This window comes from Tachyglossus aculeatus, chromosome 27 (genome assembly GCF_015852505.1).
Source record: "Tachyglossus aculeatus isolate mTacAcu1 chromosome 27, mTacAcu1.pri, whole genome shotgun sequence".
NCBI lineage: Eukaryota > Metazoa > Chordata > Mammalia > Monotremata > Tachyglossidae > Tachyglossus > Tachyglossus aculeatus.
Genome location: NC_052092.1, coordinates 2,953,323 through 2,971,390, shown reverse-complemented (window position 1 = coordinate 2,971,390; position 18,068 = coordinate 2,953,323). Strand labels below are relative to the sequence as shown.

Sequence of the window (18,068 nt, the reverse complement as noted above, 5' to 3'; positions counted from 1 at the left end):
GGGAGGGGGTCAGGAAGAAAGTTCCTGGAATTGTGGCCGGAGAAGGAGAGGGGAGAAGGTTGCTGGGTTTGTGTGTGCCACTTGCATCCTCCTCCTTCCCTTGTTTGTGTTTCCCTGGCAGCTCTGGCCTCTGCCCATCACCGTGGGATTAGCCAGGTCCACTAGTTGCCCTGGCACGTGCTGGTGTCCCTAGCCTCCCAACCCCCTCTCTCCAGCCCCCAGAGACCCCAATCCAATCCCAGGTGGGAAATGAGGGCCCGGCTACTCCGATACCATGCCCCCAGATCATCATACAGGGAAGCCTCCGTCAAGGCTCTGCCATCCCAGGCTGGGTGGGGGCTGTGCCTGGCTCAGCCCGGGCAGGGAGCCAGGGTGTCTGTAGGACAGGCCCTGCGGCAGCGGGCGGACACAGGAAGTGCCCTGCCTGGGGACTTGGCTTCCCTGGACTGGATGTTGAAACAGCCTTTCGCTCCCTTGCTCCCTCCCCTTCTTCGCTTCGCGGGGTGTCTGCCCTCCTGTGACACTCTCACTCTCTCTCTCACACACACAGACACACACACACACAGCGACACACACACACACACACTCCCCTCTCTCTCTCACATTCTCACACCCCACCCGCAGTCAGGTACTGCCAGGGAGTCCTGGGACTGCTGTTTTTGGGTTGCTGCGAGGAAAGGAGGAGGAAGAGAAAGAAAAAGGAGAAGGGAAAAGGAAGGGGAGAGAGAAGGAGGAAGACAGGGAGGAGGGAGAGGAGGAGAGAGGAGGGCTGGGAAGTGGAAGACAGGGAGGAGGAGGAAGAAGGGAGAAGAGGGAGGAGGACAGGGAGGAGGGAAAGGGAAGGAGGTGTTTCTGCCCGTTCCCTCTCTGCCCCGGCAGTCTCTCTCTTTCCCCTGGCAGATGCAGTAGAGGCCTGGCAGGGCACAGGCCAACCGGGCCCAGGATCGAGAGCCCTCAAGGGATCAACTGAGATTAAGGTGAGCTGGACATCATGGGGGGAGTGGTGGGGAGAGGGATGAGGGTGATCCTGGGTCCAGCTCTGAGTGCCACATTTATAGGGTCCTGGGGGGACCCCCGCAAGCTGGGTGCAAGGGTGGGAGTTGGGGCTGACTGAGCCCCTGGAGGGGGACCGGACGGAGGAAGGGGCTACTTCTGGGGGCACTGGGAGGGAAGGAAAGGAAGCACCTCCTACCCCACACCCTCACTTGTGGCTTGGAGCCCCTTGCCTCTGAGAGGGCGGGAAGAGCGGTGTGGGACTTTTTCATGGGAAAAGCAGAGAGGAAGCAGCAGGTGGCACCAGATTTGGCAGGAGAGGGACAGTGGAGCTGCCATCGTTTTGGAAGGGTTGACCTCCGGACCCCTTCAGCCCCAAGCCCTGCGGATGTATCCGCTCTGAGTCCCAGGTCAGGGGTGGACACAGGCCAGGGCTTGTACATGAAAGGGCTGGATCGGCCCTGGGGATGGGCACGGGCCGGGGCCGGACCCTGTGGGTCTCAGGGCACCAGACTGAGCCCCTGTGGCACCCGATCCCTGTCCCGGGCCCAGGCCGAGCACCCTCCCCCACCTGGACTTCGGAAGCAGGGCTGACCCTTGGACTGTATCGAACCCCATGCAGCTTTCCCTGGTCCCGAGGGAGGAGGAGGAGGAGGGTCCAGGAGGGGCTGATTTCTGATCCCCTCCTCCCTGCCCCCAGCCCTGCTTCTCTTGGGGGAATACCCCTGCCCCACCTCCGGTCCCCACATGTTTTCTTTTTTCCATCCAAGGAAGTCCTATCTTGGGCCACACTTAACTCCTTCTTGCTGCAATCAAAGCATTTCCTCTTGGCTTCCAGCAAGTTGGCTCCAAGCCAGTTTCACCTTTTCACCAGCTCCTGCCTGGCCCCTCCCTTCTCCCCAAGCTTTCCTTCCCACCCTCAAATCCTGCATCCCAAGCCTCAGTACCCTCCCCTCCAGAGCCCCCCCCCCAACTCTGCCAATCGAGGCCACCCCTACATCCATCCCTTGGTCTCCCTGGTCCTCACCTCCCTCCCCAATTCTTCCTTTTCCTCCCCCTTTCCCCACTGTGAACCTCCCTACACCCCTGATCCACTCCTCAAGGGAGAATCCATCTGGCTTCCCAGTCTCCCGAGACCCTCCAGTGGACTCCCAACACCCCAACCAGCCCTGCCCACCCTCTGCCTCGAGCCAAGAGCCCTCTGGAAAGTGGCTGACTGGGTATTATTACAAAAATTTCACCCATGAGATGCCCAGTCTCCTCTCTGTATAACCTGCACCCTCTGAGTCACCTTCCAAAATTTTCCACGACCTTTAGTAGCAGTCTCCCTCCTCTCCCCTACTCCAGCCTTAGCTGTTCCCTTGGCTGAAAAGCAAACAAACAAATGCCCAACATCTTCGGAATAATAATGCCCTGTGTTTCTCCGGCTCCTCTCTCCTAGCCGCTGAAGAACTTTACCCAGGCCTTATCCACTTTGGGGCTGGGGAATCTGTGAGCACCAGTGGGGAAATTGAGGCCTTGAGAGGCAGGGCAGTGTGTGCGGGGGGGGAAGAAGGGGGCTTCCCTGTAGGCTTGCATGCAGGTTATATAGGTATGGAATTATGGTATGTTCATTTAGGGCTTAAGGGGCCGGTTGGTGACCGTTTGTTCCTGAGAGGTTTATGTGACTCTGTGGGGTGGAAGTCACCTCAGTTCACACCTCTTTTTCACTCCTGCCCCTAGCCTCTCCCGGGCCCCACCCTCTCCACTCCCCACAATCAACTGCCCCCAGGCCTAGTACCCTGGTGGCTCCCCTGTTTACCCGGGAAAATCATTACCCTGCCTGGCAAGGAGAGGCAGCCAGCCCCTGGTGGGAGGAGAGGCTCTAGGGTAGAGGGCAGGAGGCCTGGGGGACAGAAATGGGGGGAAACAGTGGAAAGAGAGAAAGAAGGTGTGCAAGGAGGTGGGGAGAAGGGAGGCAAGGGGAGACAAAAGGTGGGAAAAGGGGAGGTGGGGGAAAAGGGAGCAGGTGAGGGAGGGAGGTGGGGGGAAAAGAGCAGGGGAAGAGGTGAGCTGGGGAAAGGGGTTGTGGGGATACAGGAAGGAAGGGAGGCAGGGGGAGGCGGGGAGAAGGGTGGTGGGGAGAAGGGGGAAGAGAGGGGGAAGCAGGGGAAGATGGAAGGTGGGGAAAGGTGTGGTGGGGGGAGAGGAAAGGTAGGGGAGATGGAAGGCAGAGGGAGATGGGAGGGAGGGGTGAGGGGAGGTGAGGTGAAAGAAGAAGACGGGGAGAGAAGGGAGAAAGGAGAGGAGAGATGGGGAAAAGAGAATTGGAGAAAGTGAAGATGTGGGAAGAGGGGAGGCAGGAGGAGAGGAGAGGTGGGGAAGAGGGGAAAGAGGGAAGGTGGGGGTTCTCCCCTTCTGAACCAGCTCTTTGGGCTCCTCCCCAGATCCTGCTTGCTGGGGCTGGAGGGGCAGTGGGACCACCTGCTGCACACAAGACCACTTTCTTGACCGGCATCTCAGTCTGGCTTGGGCTCTTGTGAGTTGCCCTCTCCCCAACCTGCTGACACCCTGTGGTTCTTTAGGGGGGCTTGGGGACAGGAGGGGATGCTGGGAGAAGAGGGGCCCTGCCGTTTACTCTGAGTGGTGGCGGCACAGAGCCAGTGGTTCACAGACAGACATGATTTCCAGCCTCTCTTGGAAACTTTCAGGTCAGAGCCTGGGGGTGGGTAAGGCTGGAGTCCAGCCCAGACCGCTGAGGGGGAGATAGTGGCTTCACCCCAGAGCTGACACCCAGCGGGCACCGACACCATCACTTCCATTGCTGGCACTTAGGACCAGGGCACCAGTAGAGGCTTGTCTTTTTCAGGCCCCACAGATGGGATGGGGGAAGACAGCTTGGAGATGCTCTGAGGGTCCTGGGATAGAATGAGGCCTGTGGGTCCTCCTGTTTTATCTGGGCCAGAGGGCAGCTGAACTAGCCACTGCTCTGCCTCGAGTGCCACCCCGTCCCCACCCAGGGTGCCAGGATGCCAGAGCAGTCCAGGTGCCTGGTGCCCCTGCTCCCAGAACCCTCCCCCGGGGCCGCCGTTGGCACTCCTGGCTCCACCCTTTCTCACTGACCCTGGGCTGCCTGAAGGGAGAGGAGGAAAGAGCCCCTGACTAGGAGCCAGGAAACCTGGGCTCTAAACCAGACTCTGCCACTGACCTGCACTGTGTGGCCTTGGACAAACCACACGCCCTCTCTGGGCCTCATGCACTTTCCCCGTGGTGGAATGGGGCTTGTCTACCTCACAGGGGTGTGTGAGGAGCCAGGGAAGTGACAAGGGTGGAGAAGGACTTTGGGTTCTTGAAGAGAGAGAGAGAGAGAGAGAGAAAGGGGAGTGGCAGGGGAGGAAGGAGGGAGGAGGAGAGGGAGAAAAAGAGGGAAGGAGATGGAGAAGGGAGAAGGGGAAGATGGGAGAGGAGGGGTTGGGGGAGGAAAGGAGAAGGAGGGGCTTGTCTCTCCCCTCATGGGGTCTTAGCTCTCCTTCCAGACATTCCCCTAGTCACCTCCGTCCCATCCCCACTTCTTTCCCAACCACAAAGACACGGATGGACACATCTTGGGATTCTCCTTACCTGCACACACAAGGACAAAATCACACACCTATCCTTCCCTGGGCCTGGTGGCCCCGCTGGTGTTGGGAGGGGAGGGGGCAGCCAGGCACACAGGAACTCCAGATAAATCAATCAAGAGTATATACTGAGCGCTTACTGTGCACAGGGCACTGTACTAAGTACTTGGGAGAGTGCAATACAACAGAGTTGGTAGACGTATTCCCTGCTCACAATGAGCTTACAGTCTAGAGAGGAGTTTAAGAGTCTGGGACTCTCACAGCCTGGTTGGGGGAGGGAGAGTCTATGGACACAATCCCCCTCTCTCCCCATCCCTCCCTGGGGTCTTCATGGCCCTGGAGAGCTCTGCAGAGATGCCCACACTGGTCCCGCCTCTTCTGTGTCGAATGCCCCTCACTCTGGTGGAGCTTGGAGAGCTGTCTCCCCCCCCTGCTCCCCAGCCGGTACCCCCCGGCTCCAGGGTCACCCCGGAGGCCAGATGGGGCCACAGAGATGTTCCATTCCCCCGTCTCCCCCCTCCTCTCCCTCAGGACCTGCGGCCCCCATCCCTGGAGCCATGGGCAAAAAGTCAGGCCCCCCCTGCGCCCCCGAAGCGGGGAAGGGGGAAGGGGAAGGGACACTGGAGCGGGGCCAATGGAACAACAAGATGGAGTTCGTGCTGTCCGTGGCCGGGGAGATCATCGGGCTTGGCAATGTGTGGCGCTTCCCGTACCTCTGCTATAAGAATGGGGGAGGTCAGTGGCAGGGAAGGGGCTGAGCTGGGGCTGGGGCTGGGCTGATCTGGGGCTGGGGCTGATCTGGGGCTGGGGCTTAGCTGGGACTGGATTGGGATTGAGCTGTGGCTGGGCTGGGGCTGAGCTGGGGTTGGGCTGGGGCTGAAACTTTTACCCCTCCTGCTCGGTGGGACTCCTGGGTGCTGTGCTTTGCTCTTCCCATGACCCTCTGGACCGGTAATAATAATAGTGATAATAATGAAGCTGGTCCCTCTGGCTTCAGTTTTCCATCTGTATTATGGGAGCAGGGAGAAATGGGGGCAGGGGGCATCGCTTACGCCCAGTGACCCGAGTCCTTCTTTGACCCCCAAGCCCACAAAGTGCAGCCAGTGGCAGCTAGTCCTGAGAAGAGAGTGAGAGAGAGGGGAGGAGGAAGGAGATGGATAAGGGGTGCAATGGGGGGCAGAAGACAAGCTTTGGGTGGGCTCTTCCTCCAGGAGCCTTCTTCATCCCCTACCTCATCTTCCTCTTCACCTGTGGCATTCCCGTCTTCTTCTTGGAGACGGCGCTGGGCCAGTACACCAGCCAAGGGGGCGTCACAGCCTGGAGGAAGATTTGCCCCATCTTCGAAGGTCAGTCAGCCTCCTGCACCAGTTTTCCTCCTGCTCGGGCCAGACTGGGTTCCCAGGTACTTTCTGGACAGGTCCAACCCCACTCCTCTCTTCTACCCACAGGCATCGGCCTAGCTTCTGTGGTCATCGAATCCTACCTGAACATCTATTACATCATCATCCTTGCCTGGGCCTTCTTTTACCTGTTCAGCTCCTTCGCCGCAGAACTGCCCTGGGCCACGTGTTCCAACTACTGGAATACAGGTGGGGGTGCCTTTGGGGAGAGGGGCTTGCGTTGGGAGTGGAGAACGGCGGCCAAGAGTTGGAGCAAGAGAGCCGGGGGGCAAGCAAGTTCCCAGGATACTGGGCCGCTGGACCACTGGGTGGAACTTCCAGGGAGGAGGCTTCTGGGAGCTGGGGAATCACCTCTGTCTGAAGGTGGGGTGTCCTACCCTGGGGTCGCGCCTGACCTGCCCCCGACCCCCAAACCTGTTGGCTTCTGTCTCGATAGCCCAGTGCGCGGTTTCCCTGAACAGCTCGGAAAATGGCACCTGGACGGTTCTCTCCAATGCCACCTCACCTGTCGTGGAGTTCTGGGAGTAGGTACCTGCCCTGCCCTGCCCTGCTCCACCCTACTTCCTCTCCCAAGATGCCCCAGGGCTGGGACCTATGGACAGGGAGAAAGGAATCCCTGGGAGTAATGGGGGCCTGTGTGCCTCTTTCCCATCACACACACACACACACACACACACACACATTCTCACAAACACACCTGCTCACATACGCCCTCTACACATGCTCATATGTGCTCACAAACACAAGGTCATACAAAAACACATTCTCACATAATCAGGCACATGCTAATGCTCACAAACATACCTGCTCACATATGCCCCCCCACACATGCTCATATATGCCCACACACATTCATTCATTCATTCATTCAATCATATTTATTGAACGCTTACTGTGTGCAGAGCACTGTACTAAGCGCTTGGGAAGTACAAGTTGGCAACATATAGAGACGGTCCCTACCCACACTTATGCTCACACACACACATGCTCATGCTCACAAACACACATTCTCACATACACTCCCACACATATGCCCACATACGTTCAGATACACACTAACAAAGACACATGCTCGTGTATGTACGTGTGCACACTCACCCACACTTAAACTCTCTGGACACAGGCCAAAGAGCCTGACCTCCTGGCTGAGGGCAGGGCCACGGGGCTGGTGGGCTTTGGGTTTTGGGCAGGGGGATCCAGGTTGAAGAGTCAGGGGGCGGTGAGGGGGAAGCAGGGAAGAAGGAGGGTGTGGGTCAGTGGCCGGCCTGGAAGACCAAGAAATCCCAGACCCCGGGAGCCCTGGGCAAATCCCATGTTTTGGGTGAAGAGTCAGCAGGTCTGGATAGTTAACTTTACCCTGTGGGTTACCGTTTGTCCTTGCCAGGAGGCGGGTATTGAAGATCTCGGCAGGCATTCACGACCTGGGCGCCCTGCGCTGGGAGCTGGCCCTCTGCCTCCTGCTTGCCTGGATCATCTGCTACTTCTGCATCTGGAAGGGTGTCAAGTCCACGGGCAAGGTGGGAGTCCTGCCCCAACACTGCTCCCCAACCCAGCCCCTGACCCATGGCTGCTCCCCACCCTGGCTCCAGCTGAGTAGCTAATTCACTGACACACCAGTTAATAGTAGAACCTGAGCAAAACCATCCTGACTCAGACCCCTGAGTGTCCAGCCCAGAACTCTGTTTCATTAGGGCCACCAGGACACTCAGAGAAACCATATGCTGGTCACCCTCCCGGACACCTACCCTCATGATTAGGGTTAGACCATCCGACAGCCCTGGTTCTTCCCTCTCCAACCCTCACTCTCCCCCAATGACCCAGTATGGACCATCCAACACCTCTGGTCCTCCCCGCTCAATTCCTGACTTTCCTCCAGTGACCTAGCCCAGATCATCCAACATCCCTGGTTCTCCCCTCTCCATCCCTGACCCTCCCCAGTGACCCAGTCCAGACAATCCAACATCCCTGGTTCTCCCCTCTCCATCCCTGACTCTCCCCAGTGACCCAGCCTGGACCCTCTACGACCCCAGTAGGACCCCCTGGTTTTCCCAACTTCCAGCTCCCTGAGATCAGGGTTTTCCCGGGTTCACCGGCCTTGGTAGGATTCCTTTCACAGACTTGACCCAGGGCTGGGGCTGTGAGCAAAGGTACACTTAGGGTGGGGGGAAAAGGGGTGACCAACTCTCTCTAGTGTCCCCTACCCTCACGGCTCCTCCCTCCCTCCCATCCAGGTGGTCTATTTCACAGCCACATTCCCTTACCTGATGCTCATCATCCTGCTGGTCCGGGGTGTCACCCTGCCTGGAGCCACCAAGGGGATCATTTACTACCTGAATCCAGATGTGCAGCGTCTTGCAGACCCACAGGTGGGCACTGGCCCAGCTGCACCTCCTCGGGGCTGCCCCTGCGGACACCCCTCAGTCGGGGACCGCTGGACATGGAGGTGGGGGCCCTCGCTACCCCTGCCATCCCATTCACAGGAGCCACTGGAAGTCATCTTGGAGCAGAGCTGGCCCTATTATCAGTAGTAGTAATAATAGTTAGATTTTTTAATGGTATTCGTTAAGCATTTTCTATGGGTCAAACACTGTTCTAAGCAATGGGGTAGATACAAGTTAATTGGTTTCAACACAGTCCCTGTCCCACTTGGGGCTCACAATCTAAATAGGTCTTCTGTATTTGTATTATTTGTTTGTATTTGCATTTTTATTTATATTATTTTTAATCATTTGTGTTATTATTATTATAATGGGATGGCATAGGGTCTGGAAGTCAGGTTTTGGGTTCTAATCCCACCTCTGCCACTTGTCTACCGTGTGATCTTGGGCAAGTCACTTAACTTCTCTGGCCCTCAGTTACCTTAACAGTAAAATGGGGATTGAGACAGTGAATGATTGAGACTGTGAATCCCACGTGGGACAGGGACTGTGTCCAACCCGATTTGCTTCTACCCACTCCAGCACTTAGTACAGTTCATGGCACATAGTAAGTGCTTAACAAATACCTCCATTATTATTATTATTGTTAAGCGCATTCAATATGCCAAGCACTGTACTAAGCACTGGGGGAGATACAAGCTAATCAGGACGGACAAAGTCCATGTCCCACCTGGGGTTCACAGTCTAAGGGGGAAGGAGGACAGGTATTGAATCCCCATTTTAGCTACCCCACCTGGTACGTAGTAAGCCCTTAGCTAATATAATTTAAACAACAACAAAAAAAGAAAGTGACTTGTCTGACATAGCAGGCAAACGGCAAAGCCAGGATTAGAACCCAGGTACTAGAAGGGAAGGTCTTCAGGCACCGCAGCAGGTCATTGTCGAAACTGGGGCTGGAACCCAGGAGTCCCCAGTAACCCAAAGCACCACCACCCCGCCCCTGTTCCTCACCTGTCTCTCTGGCTGCAGGTGTGGATGGATGCGGGCACACAGATATTCTTCTCCTTTGCCATCTGCCAGGGCTGTCTGACAGCTCTGGGCAGCTACAACAAGTACCACAACAACTGCTACAGGTAGGATCCTGGAGACCTCAACCGGGCCTTGACCCCTGGCCAGCAGGCCTCCTTGTTCTCTGGGTTGTCTCGCAGCGTTGGGGGCTGCAGGGGAGCGGAAACTGCCCCATCCCAATCTTCACTGTGGGCAGGGAATGTGTCTGTTATATTGCTGTATTGTACTCTCCCAAGCGCTTCGTACAGTTCTCTACACACACAGTAATCACTCAGTAAATACGATTGGATTGATTCCATCTCAATCTCCTCTCTTTTTTCTCCCTCTTTTCTCTCTTCCTCCCTCTACTCTCTTTCTCTCTCCCTCTGTCTCTCTCTTCCCAACCGTCTCTCTCCTCCGTCGAGCTCCCGACTTCACTCATCTCCTCTGTCTCCGGTGCCCTGCTCTCTCTTTGACTTCTCCTGTCTCTCTGAGCATTTTTCTGTGCCCATGCCCACCCCAGGGACTGCATCGCACTCTGCTTCCTGAACAGCGGCACCAGCTTCGTGGCCGGCTTTGCTGTCTTCTCCATCCTGGGCTTCATGGCGCAGGAGCAGGGGGTACCCATCTCTGAGGTGGCAGAGTCAGGTAGGTGCCCCTTGCTGTCCCCTCTGCCCCAGAAGATGGAGGGGAACATCAACCTCTGGTTCCCCAGGGATGGCTCTACTGTGGTGAGGACCAACACCTAGCCCATGCTTCGTATCCATTCTAGAGATACCACTTCCACTCACCCCAGGGTCATCTGGAACCGGGCTGGTGTGATTGGCAGGGTTTGATGCCCACTTTCTGGGAGGGATGGTGTGATTGGCAGGGTTTGATGCCCACCTCATGCCCACTGACTGGGAGGTCTGGTGTGGTTGGCAGGGCCGGGCCTGGCCTTCATTGCTTTCCCCAAGGCCGTGACGATGATGCCCTTGTCCCAGCTCTGGTCCTGCCTTTTCTTCCTCATGCTGATCTTCTTGGGGCTGGACAGCCAGGTAAGGGGGTGCCCTCCCACCCCCCTGGACAAGCTCCAGCTATGAGGGGGTGGTGGTCGTGGACCAGGCCTCATTCTCCCTCTGTCTCCTCAACCCCCTAGGCCAGCCCAGCCTCCAGGCAGCTTGAGCCAAAGATGATGGGGGATGTGGGATGGTGGTGGGGGGGGGGGATGGGGGTAATGGGGGGGCCTGAAGGAGACATACCCCAGGGATGGTGCAGAATGGTTGGGGGGAGGGGGGGAGGGACAGGGAGGGTGGTAGTAGTGGTCAGCCTTGACCTCTGGGGCCAGTCCTGACCTGCCCTGTTCCCACATTTGGGGCTGAGGATGGTGGAAGATGTTGAGGGGCAGGAGATGGGGCAGTAATGAGGAGGGGGTGACAGGTCTGGGGCCAGCCCTGACCCGCCCCATCCCCACAGTTTGTCTGTGTGGAGTGCCTGGTGACTGTCTCCATGGACATGTTCCCCAGGCAGCTGCGGAAGAGGGGTCGGCGGGAACTCCTCATCCTGGCCATCTCCGTCATGTGCTACCTGCTGGGGCTGCTCCTCGTCACTGAGGTAAGGGTCCGCCCTCCTGGGGCGTACCTATCTGGCCACTCCCGGGGAGGTGGAAAGAGGAGGATGACTGGCTTCTCAACAAGAGGGATTTGGGTTAGACAGGCGGAAGAATTTCCTGATTGCTGTGGGGAGTAGGCGGTGGTTAGACATAGGCCCGGTTGCCCAGGGATAATGGAGGGTAGGGGGACTAGTCAAGGACTCTTCTTCCCCAGAAGTCCCTGAGGCAGAGAGGGAGAGAGACCTGCTCTCCCCAGGAAGGTTTGGGGGCTCACAGTTCGGGAGGCAGAGGGAAGGATGAGATGACCTGAAAAAAGACCTTTGCTCTAGAGAAATCAGGGTCGCCCAGTTCAGAGCTACCATCCCCAGCCCTGCTCAGAGGCTCACCCATTCCCCGGGGGTGGGGGCATCCCCAAAGAAACAGCCAGCTGAGAAGGAAAGGACAAGGGTCATCGAGTCCACCCCCCTGCCTCGAGGCAGAACCACACCCACCAGGATGGAGGGAGTTTCCTCATCCTGCTCTAAACTCTGGGTGCCCACCGCGGGCAGGGTGGCATGTACATTTTCCAGCTGTTCGACTACTACGCGGCTAGTGGCATATGCCTGCTCTTCCTGGCGATGTTTGAAGTCTCCTGCGTTGGCTGGGTATACGGTGAGCATGACCAGGGGCTCCCCAGTGTCTCCTCACTCTCCCCTGATAGCGGGCAGCTGTGGGACCCGACTGGCACGGGGGGCCGATGGGGGTCAAGGGGTCTGGGTTCTGGACAAGTGACCTTGACAAATCCTTCCCTTGCTCTGCACCTCTGTTTCCCCGGTATCATCATCATCACTGACCTCCTGTTCCACTTCACCTCACTCATTTACCAACTTGAATGCACACTCAAATCTCATCATCTCGAGCCACTGCACAATCTCTATCCTTACCAATTCTGAAATTCCTCTAACTGACCACAAACTCCTCACTTGACTTCTCTCTCATACACCTCCTCCCCGTAAATCTGGACTCTTCCCCGACAGAGACATCCGATTTTTCAACCCCATCAAATTTTCTCAATTCATCATGCCCCACTTAGCCTCCTTTTATCAACTACCTTCCCTTGATGACTAAATTGATGGTTTCAACACCACCCTCCCTACTGAACTCAACTCACTTGCTCCCTATCCCTTTGTCGATCCCTGACCGACTGACATTTTTCAGTCAGCATCTGCTCAGTGCAGAACACTGTATTAAACACTTGGGAGAGTATTACAGAACTAAGGCGGCATAATTCCTGCCCTCAAGTGGCTTTCAATCTAGTGGGGGGAAACAGACAGTTAAAAAAAATTACACATAGGAGGAGTATTAGACTATATAAAATACGGACCTAAATGCTACAGGAGTTGTGCTTTCACTGGCCAACTGAGATTAGAACCCAGGTTTCCGGGTTCCCAGGCCATTCCCGTAGGTCCTGCTGCCTCCTTTGTCTAAATGTTTTTGGGTCTGAATCTTCCCAGTAATTTGCCAGTGTGGGTTTGAATTTTACTAGTGGGCTGAATATTCCCTAGCCCCTCTTCAACTATCAATCAATGATATTTATTGAGCATTTACTATGTTCAGAGTACTGTACTAAACTCCTGGGAAAGTACAATACAGCAGAATTAGCAGGTGGGTTCCCTGCCCATAACGAGCTTACAGGCTCTTAACAGCAGCCGGGAGGCACCAAATATTCTCCAGAGGAGGAAATCCGAAGCCCAGAGAGGGGTACTTACTCTCCCAGTGACACACAGCAAAGGGTCGGGGGGTGGAGGGTGGCGGGCGCTCTTGAGTCCAGCTGCTCAGCTTGGCAATGCTGACCTGGTCCAAGATGCTCAGAGTCGAGGCAGCCGACTCGCTTCTGGCTCCGACGTCTGTTGTCTCCTCCCACGCTGGGTCCTCCCACCCCCGGCCATCCAGGAGCGAACCGTTTCTATGACAACGTCGAGGATATGATCGGCTACCGACCTTGGCCGCTCGTAAAAATCTGCTGGCTCTTTCTCACCCCGGGTCTCTGTCTGGTAAGGCATCGTGCTCATAATAATAATTGTGGTGGTAGAAATAATAGTGGTAATCAGTAATAATGTTAAGCACTTACTATGTGCCAAGCACTGTTCTAGGTCCTGGGGTAAATACAAACTCTTCTGCCTGCCTGGGGGTGGTGGTCCTGGGAGCAGGGGGGAGGGAGGAGGCTCCACCTTTTCCCACCTTGGGGACTTTTCTTCACCTGTTCATTCTCCTTTTATCTCTTGTCTCTGTCTCTCTGCCCATCAGTCTGTCAGAGTCCCGGGCTGGGAGAGGTAGGAATCTCATACCCCCTGTGACTTCTTTCCTGTCTTCCCAGCTATGATACTGTGCCAGATCATCATACTGCACACCCCTTCCCCTCTCCTCTTTCACCGTCTCCACCTTCCCCAGTGGTGAGCTCTCTTCTGCCTGATTGACAGCATCCTGGAAAAGTCTCTCTGATTGACATTTCCACCGGACCCCCAGCCCTATCCTGTTGCCCCACTGCTGCACTAGAAGCTTAACCTCCTTGGGGGTCTTCGGGCATTGCCAGGAGCCCGAGGGGGGGAAAAAAGGAGGAGAATTCGGGTGGTCCCCAGGCAAGCACCCAAAGACCCCGAAAAAAAGGCAGATGATGATCCCAGCTTTAAGCAGCATGGGGGTCCGGTTTTTTGTTATGGTATTTGTTAAGCGCTTACTATGCACCAGGCACTGTTCTAAGCACTGGGCCAGATACCAGATAATCAGGTTGGACACAGTCCATGTCCCACAAGGGGCTCATAGTCTTAATCACCATTTTACAGATGAGTTAACTGGGGACCAGAGAAGCGACACACAGCACACAGCAGGCAAGTGGCAGGGCCAGGATTAGAATCCAGGTCCTCTGACTTCCAGGCTCGGGCTCTTTCCAAATAGGCCACCTGCTTGGATGCACTCTCCTCTCTCTCTCTCTTTCTCTCTCTCTCTCTCCCCCCCCCCCCCCCCATCTCTCTTATCTCTGTCTCCATCTTTTCTTTCTCTCACTCTATGCTGCTTCCCTGGCACTCTGCCCTGCCTCCATCCCAACCTTGCTGGAGGAAGTCTATATCAGATTGGGGAGATTAACCCTTTCTAAAACCCGTCTGCATTGTGCTGCCCCTACACACCCTTAGGAGAGACTGAGGGGCTGCTATCTCCCGGGGTGGGAAGGTTTTTGAGCAAGAAGGCTCTGTCTGCCACACAAGAAGTTAGAAGGCTTAGGTTCTAATTCTGGTTCTGCCACTTGCTTGCTTTATGACTTTGGGCAAGGCATTTGACTTCTCTGGGCCTCAGTTTCCTCATCTTCAAAATAGAGATTCAGTAATGGCTTTTCTTCCTCCTCAAACTGTGAGCCCCGTGTGGGACAGGGCCTGTATCCACCCTGATTCTTTTGTATCTCCCCCGGTGCTTAGTACCCTGCTTTGGCACATAATAAGCGCTTAATAAATGCCAGCATGATTATGATAAATCAATCAATCATTTTTACTGAGCACTTACTATGTGCAGACCACTGTACTAAGTGCTTGCAAGAATATAACAGAATTAGCAGACACATTTCCTGACCATTATGAGTTTACAGTCTAGACGGGGAGAACATCCAGGGGTTATGGGGATTACAACACCCACACCCACACCCACACCGGTGGGTCTCTGGAGAGGAGGGGGAGAAGGCTGTGGGGTGGGCAAAGGGAGCCAATGCTGCCAGCTCCAACGTGATACCCCTCCTTCTGCCTGCCTCCACCCAGGCCACGTTTATCTTCTCCCTGACCAAGTACGTGCCGCTCAAATACAACAACGTGTACGAGTACCCACCTTGGGGCCAGGCCATCGGCTGGCTCATGGCCCTCTCCTCCATGGTCTGCGTCCCACTCTACTTCAGCATCATCCTGGGCAGGACCCCCGGAACTTTCAAGGAGGTGAATCCATGGGGACCCCTACCTCGGGGGAAGGTGGCAGAGGGGCTCCACTGACCGCTCCAGTCACCCCGCCTCCTTGTATCTTCACAGCGGCTGCTACAGCTGACCACACCAGATTCAGACCTGCCACAGCTCAAACCACGTCTGGATGGCGTCTCCCAGCCTGGAGGACTGCTCTCCCCGGCTCAGGAGGGCTTCGGGGCTCCGGGGAAGGAGACTTGGCTGTAGGGAGTGGTGAGGGACTGAGGGAGGCTGGGCTGGACCCTGCAGGGACAGCCTGGGGAGGTGGGGCCCCTGTCTTCTCCAGGTGGACCAAAGGGGCAAAGGTCTGAGATCGCTCCGGGGCAGGCCAGGCTCAGGGACGCAACCTGTCAAGGGCAAAGTGGACTTTCTGGCTGAGGGGATGTGGGAGGCCCTCTCTGACTTCTGGTGCATCTCTGGCGGGGTGGTGTTTGTGGATCTCCGGGGGAGGAGCCCTCCTGGTCCGGTCCTAGGGGTGGTCCACACCTATGGGGGTTCTGGTCAGATTCCCTCCGAGGTCCTTCTCCCCCTCCCAGGCTGACCCGGTTAGCTCCCCTCTATCCTTGGTGAGACCATTCCCCTGCTCTGGGCTCCATGGCTTCTCTCCCTTCCAACCCCTACCACCGCCTCTCTCCCTGCCACTACCCTTGTTCCACCCCCCACCTCCATCCCAGCCCCTGCCCCCTCCCATCATGATGAAGTCCTCCAGTGGAATGGAAATGGGCGATTCCGGCCTCAGTGGCTCTGGCGCCAGCTGACCATGAGGATGGTTCACCAACTCCCCGATACTGGAGTATGTTTCTTAAACCTTTGTACTTTGAACCCTGAGTTACAGTGGAGCTCCTGGTCACAGGAGGTGGAGACTTGTTGGTGAGAAGGAGGGGGGATTGGAGAGGATCCCCAGCTCGATTCCTCAGGGCCTTGATGGGTCAGGACACCCTTAGCCCCCCATGCCCTGATGTGTGTGGCCGGGAGCTATGTTGGAAACTGGCAGAAGCCTGGTGTCAACCTTGGAGAGGGCAGATGCGCCCAGTTCCAGCCAGCGTGGCCCCATCAGGGCTGAATATAGCCCCGACTCCATCTATAGCCTTTTTATATCTGGCAACTGGCCCGGCTCCACAGCGTCTCCTGCCTCTGAGGGCTGTGGCTTGGAAGCGGTGCCCATGTTTGGAGGAGACTGGGAAGGGGGATGCTGTGTCTTTGGAAGAAGTCGTGGGTGGTCAGGGGTTGGGGCTCCTCTCCAGAGACAACCCTTAGGTTCGGATGGACTCCCACGAAGTGCTGAGAGAAAGGTTCTTGTGGCCCACAAGACACCAGGTAGGACTTGGCAGAGTTGTCATTTGCCCTCCTGGGCAGGACCACCATCTCTGCCAGCCAGTTCAGCAAATCCTCCTGATACCCGCTGCGAACACTGGAAGCCAAGAGCCCCCACTGGTACTAAGCGTGTGTGGACAAGGGATAGGGAGAGTTTCTTTGGAGTCCAGGCATCACCCCCATCAGCTGTGTGACCTGGGCCAAGTACCTTGACTCCTCCCTGTCTTGGTTTCCTCAATACCAGTTCTCCCTTCTACTTACGCTGTGAGTCCCAAGTGGGACAGAGATTTTGACCTGATTATCCTGATTATTTTGATCTACTCCAGTGCTTAGCACAGTGCTTGACAATTAGTAAGCACTTAATAAATACCACTATTATTATAATAATTATTAGTTTAGTTATTAGCCACAGCCCTTCTGCAGGGGATGTTGAGCCCATCGGTTTCTGCCACAGCATTGCAGCTCTTCTGCAGATGGCTCTGGTTCTCATAGTGATTTCTGCCATTTCGGCAAGTCTCCCTCAGCCATCCGCTACTGCAGATGGCACCAGGCCTGGCTTCTTTGGTGATAGGCTGTTTGCCCCTCTCACCTGATTGCCCCTGGGGACCCGGGACTAGAGGTCAGAAGGTGGTGGTCAGCCCTCTGGGGGCCACGGCTGTGGGGGTTACCTTCTAGCCAAACTAGAACTAATAGAGTGACAGCGTGTCTCAATGGAAAGAGCCCGGGCTTTGGAGTCAGAGGTCATGGGTTCAAATCCCAGCTCCACCAATTGTCAGCTGTGTGACTTTGGGCAAGTCACTTCACTTCTCTGGGCTTCAGTTCCCTCATCTGTCAAATGGGGATGAAGACTGTGAGCCCTCTGTGGGACAACCTGATCACCTTGTAACCTCCCCAGCGCTTAGAACAGTGCTTTGCACATAGTAAGCACTTAATAAATGCCATTTTTATTATTATTATCCATAGCTCTGCTGGGCAACCTTGGCCCTGGGGCTCAGTTTAACTTTCTTGTACCTCCCGTTTCCCTTCCTCATCAGCTCGAGTCCCCCTGTCCTTCTTCTCATCTGCCCTCCAGCCACATGCCCTGAAATGACCTGGTGGTGCTGATCATGTCTACTCATTGACCAGACAAGGAGACACATGACATCGAACAGTCAATCAAACACCACATGGGTCATGTCAGCTATGCAGCATAATGCGATGTTATCATGCATGCCATTCTGCAGAAGTCCATCTGAACCCAGAATGTTTTTCCGGGGAGACCCCTGCGCCGGACCCCTCACACTTTTCAGAGTTACCGTATCCCTACAAAACGGGCGCTGCTTCCGAGCCAGGGAACTCGGTGGCAGGGGCCATGAAGGAGAGAGTCTGGGAGCCGAGGGTGAAAGCACAGACAGAAAGGCGTCCAGTGCTGACAGGGGAAAAACCGACTGCAAACCGGATTAGTGACCACCCTACCCAGAAGCCCTTGGGGTGGAGTTAGGAAAATCAGGTCACTACTGACACTACTACTGTTAGTGTCCTCTGCCTTAGTTCAAAGACAACCAGGACCCCCTCGAGGTCTCTGCAGAGACCCTCTCTCTCTCTCTCTTTCTCTCTCTCTCCCCCCCTCCTTCCACACACACACATTCACACAATCATTCAGTAGAACTGACTGAGCACTGACTATGCAGAGCACTGTCTTGGGAGCATAGAGCAGGCAACAGAAATAGGACGAATCCAAGTGGAAGAAGTCCTGGAGGCAAGAGCTGATAAGAGATTGTGAAAGTGAGAGGTCA

The 18,068-nt window shown here is 55.9% G+C and overlaps 1 protein-coding gene across 2 annotated transcripts; it reads left to right on the top strand.

Annotated features, from left to right (window-relative positions):
• Positions 1-819: 819 nt before the first annotated feature.
• Positions 820-16,538, top strand: SLC6A12 (solute carrier family 6 member 12). 2 transcript variants are annotated; one of them, XM_038767782.1, is made up of 16 exons: positions 820-977; positions 3,420-3,511; positions 5,121-5,324; positions 5,801-5,935; positions 6,038-6,178; positions 6,426-6,513; positions 7,374-7,506; positions 8,221-8,355; positions 9,397-9,500; positions 9,938-10,062; positions 10,339-10,451; positions 10,870-11,007; positions 11,554-11,656; positions 12,938-13,038; positions 14,788-14,958; positions 15,049-16,538. In XM_038767782.1, the coding sequence occupies exons 3-16, from the start codon at positions 5,147-5,149 to the stop codon at positions 15,184-15,186; spliced, it is 1,803 nt and encodes a 600-aa protein (XP_038623710.1). In that variant the 5' UTR covers positions 820-977; positions 3,420-3,511; positions 5,121-5,146; the 3' UTR covers positions 15,187-16,538. The 2 variants fall into 2 exon arrangements, with proteins under 2 accessions (XP_038623710.1, XP_038623711.1); XM_038767783.1 differs by lacking the exon at positions 3,420-3,511.
• The last annotated feature ends 1,530 nt before the right edge of the window (positions 16,539-18,068 follow it).

Coding starts and splice junctions, on each gene's coding strand:
- SLC6A12 (XM_038767783.1), top strand. CDS start 5,147: ATGGGCAAAAAGTCAGGCCCCCCCTGCGCCCCCGAAGCGGGGAAGGGG. Junction 10,452..10,869: donor TCTTGGGGCTGGACAGCCAG/GTAAGGGGGTGC, acceptor CCATCCCCACAG/TTTGTCTGTGTGGAGTGCCT. Junction 13,039..14,787: donor TCACCCCGGGTCTCTGTCTG/GTAAGGCATCGT, acceptor GCCTCCACCCAG/GCCACGTTTATCTTCTCCCT.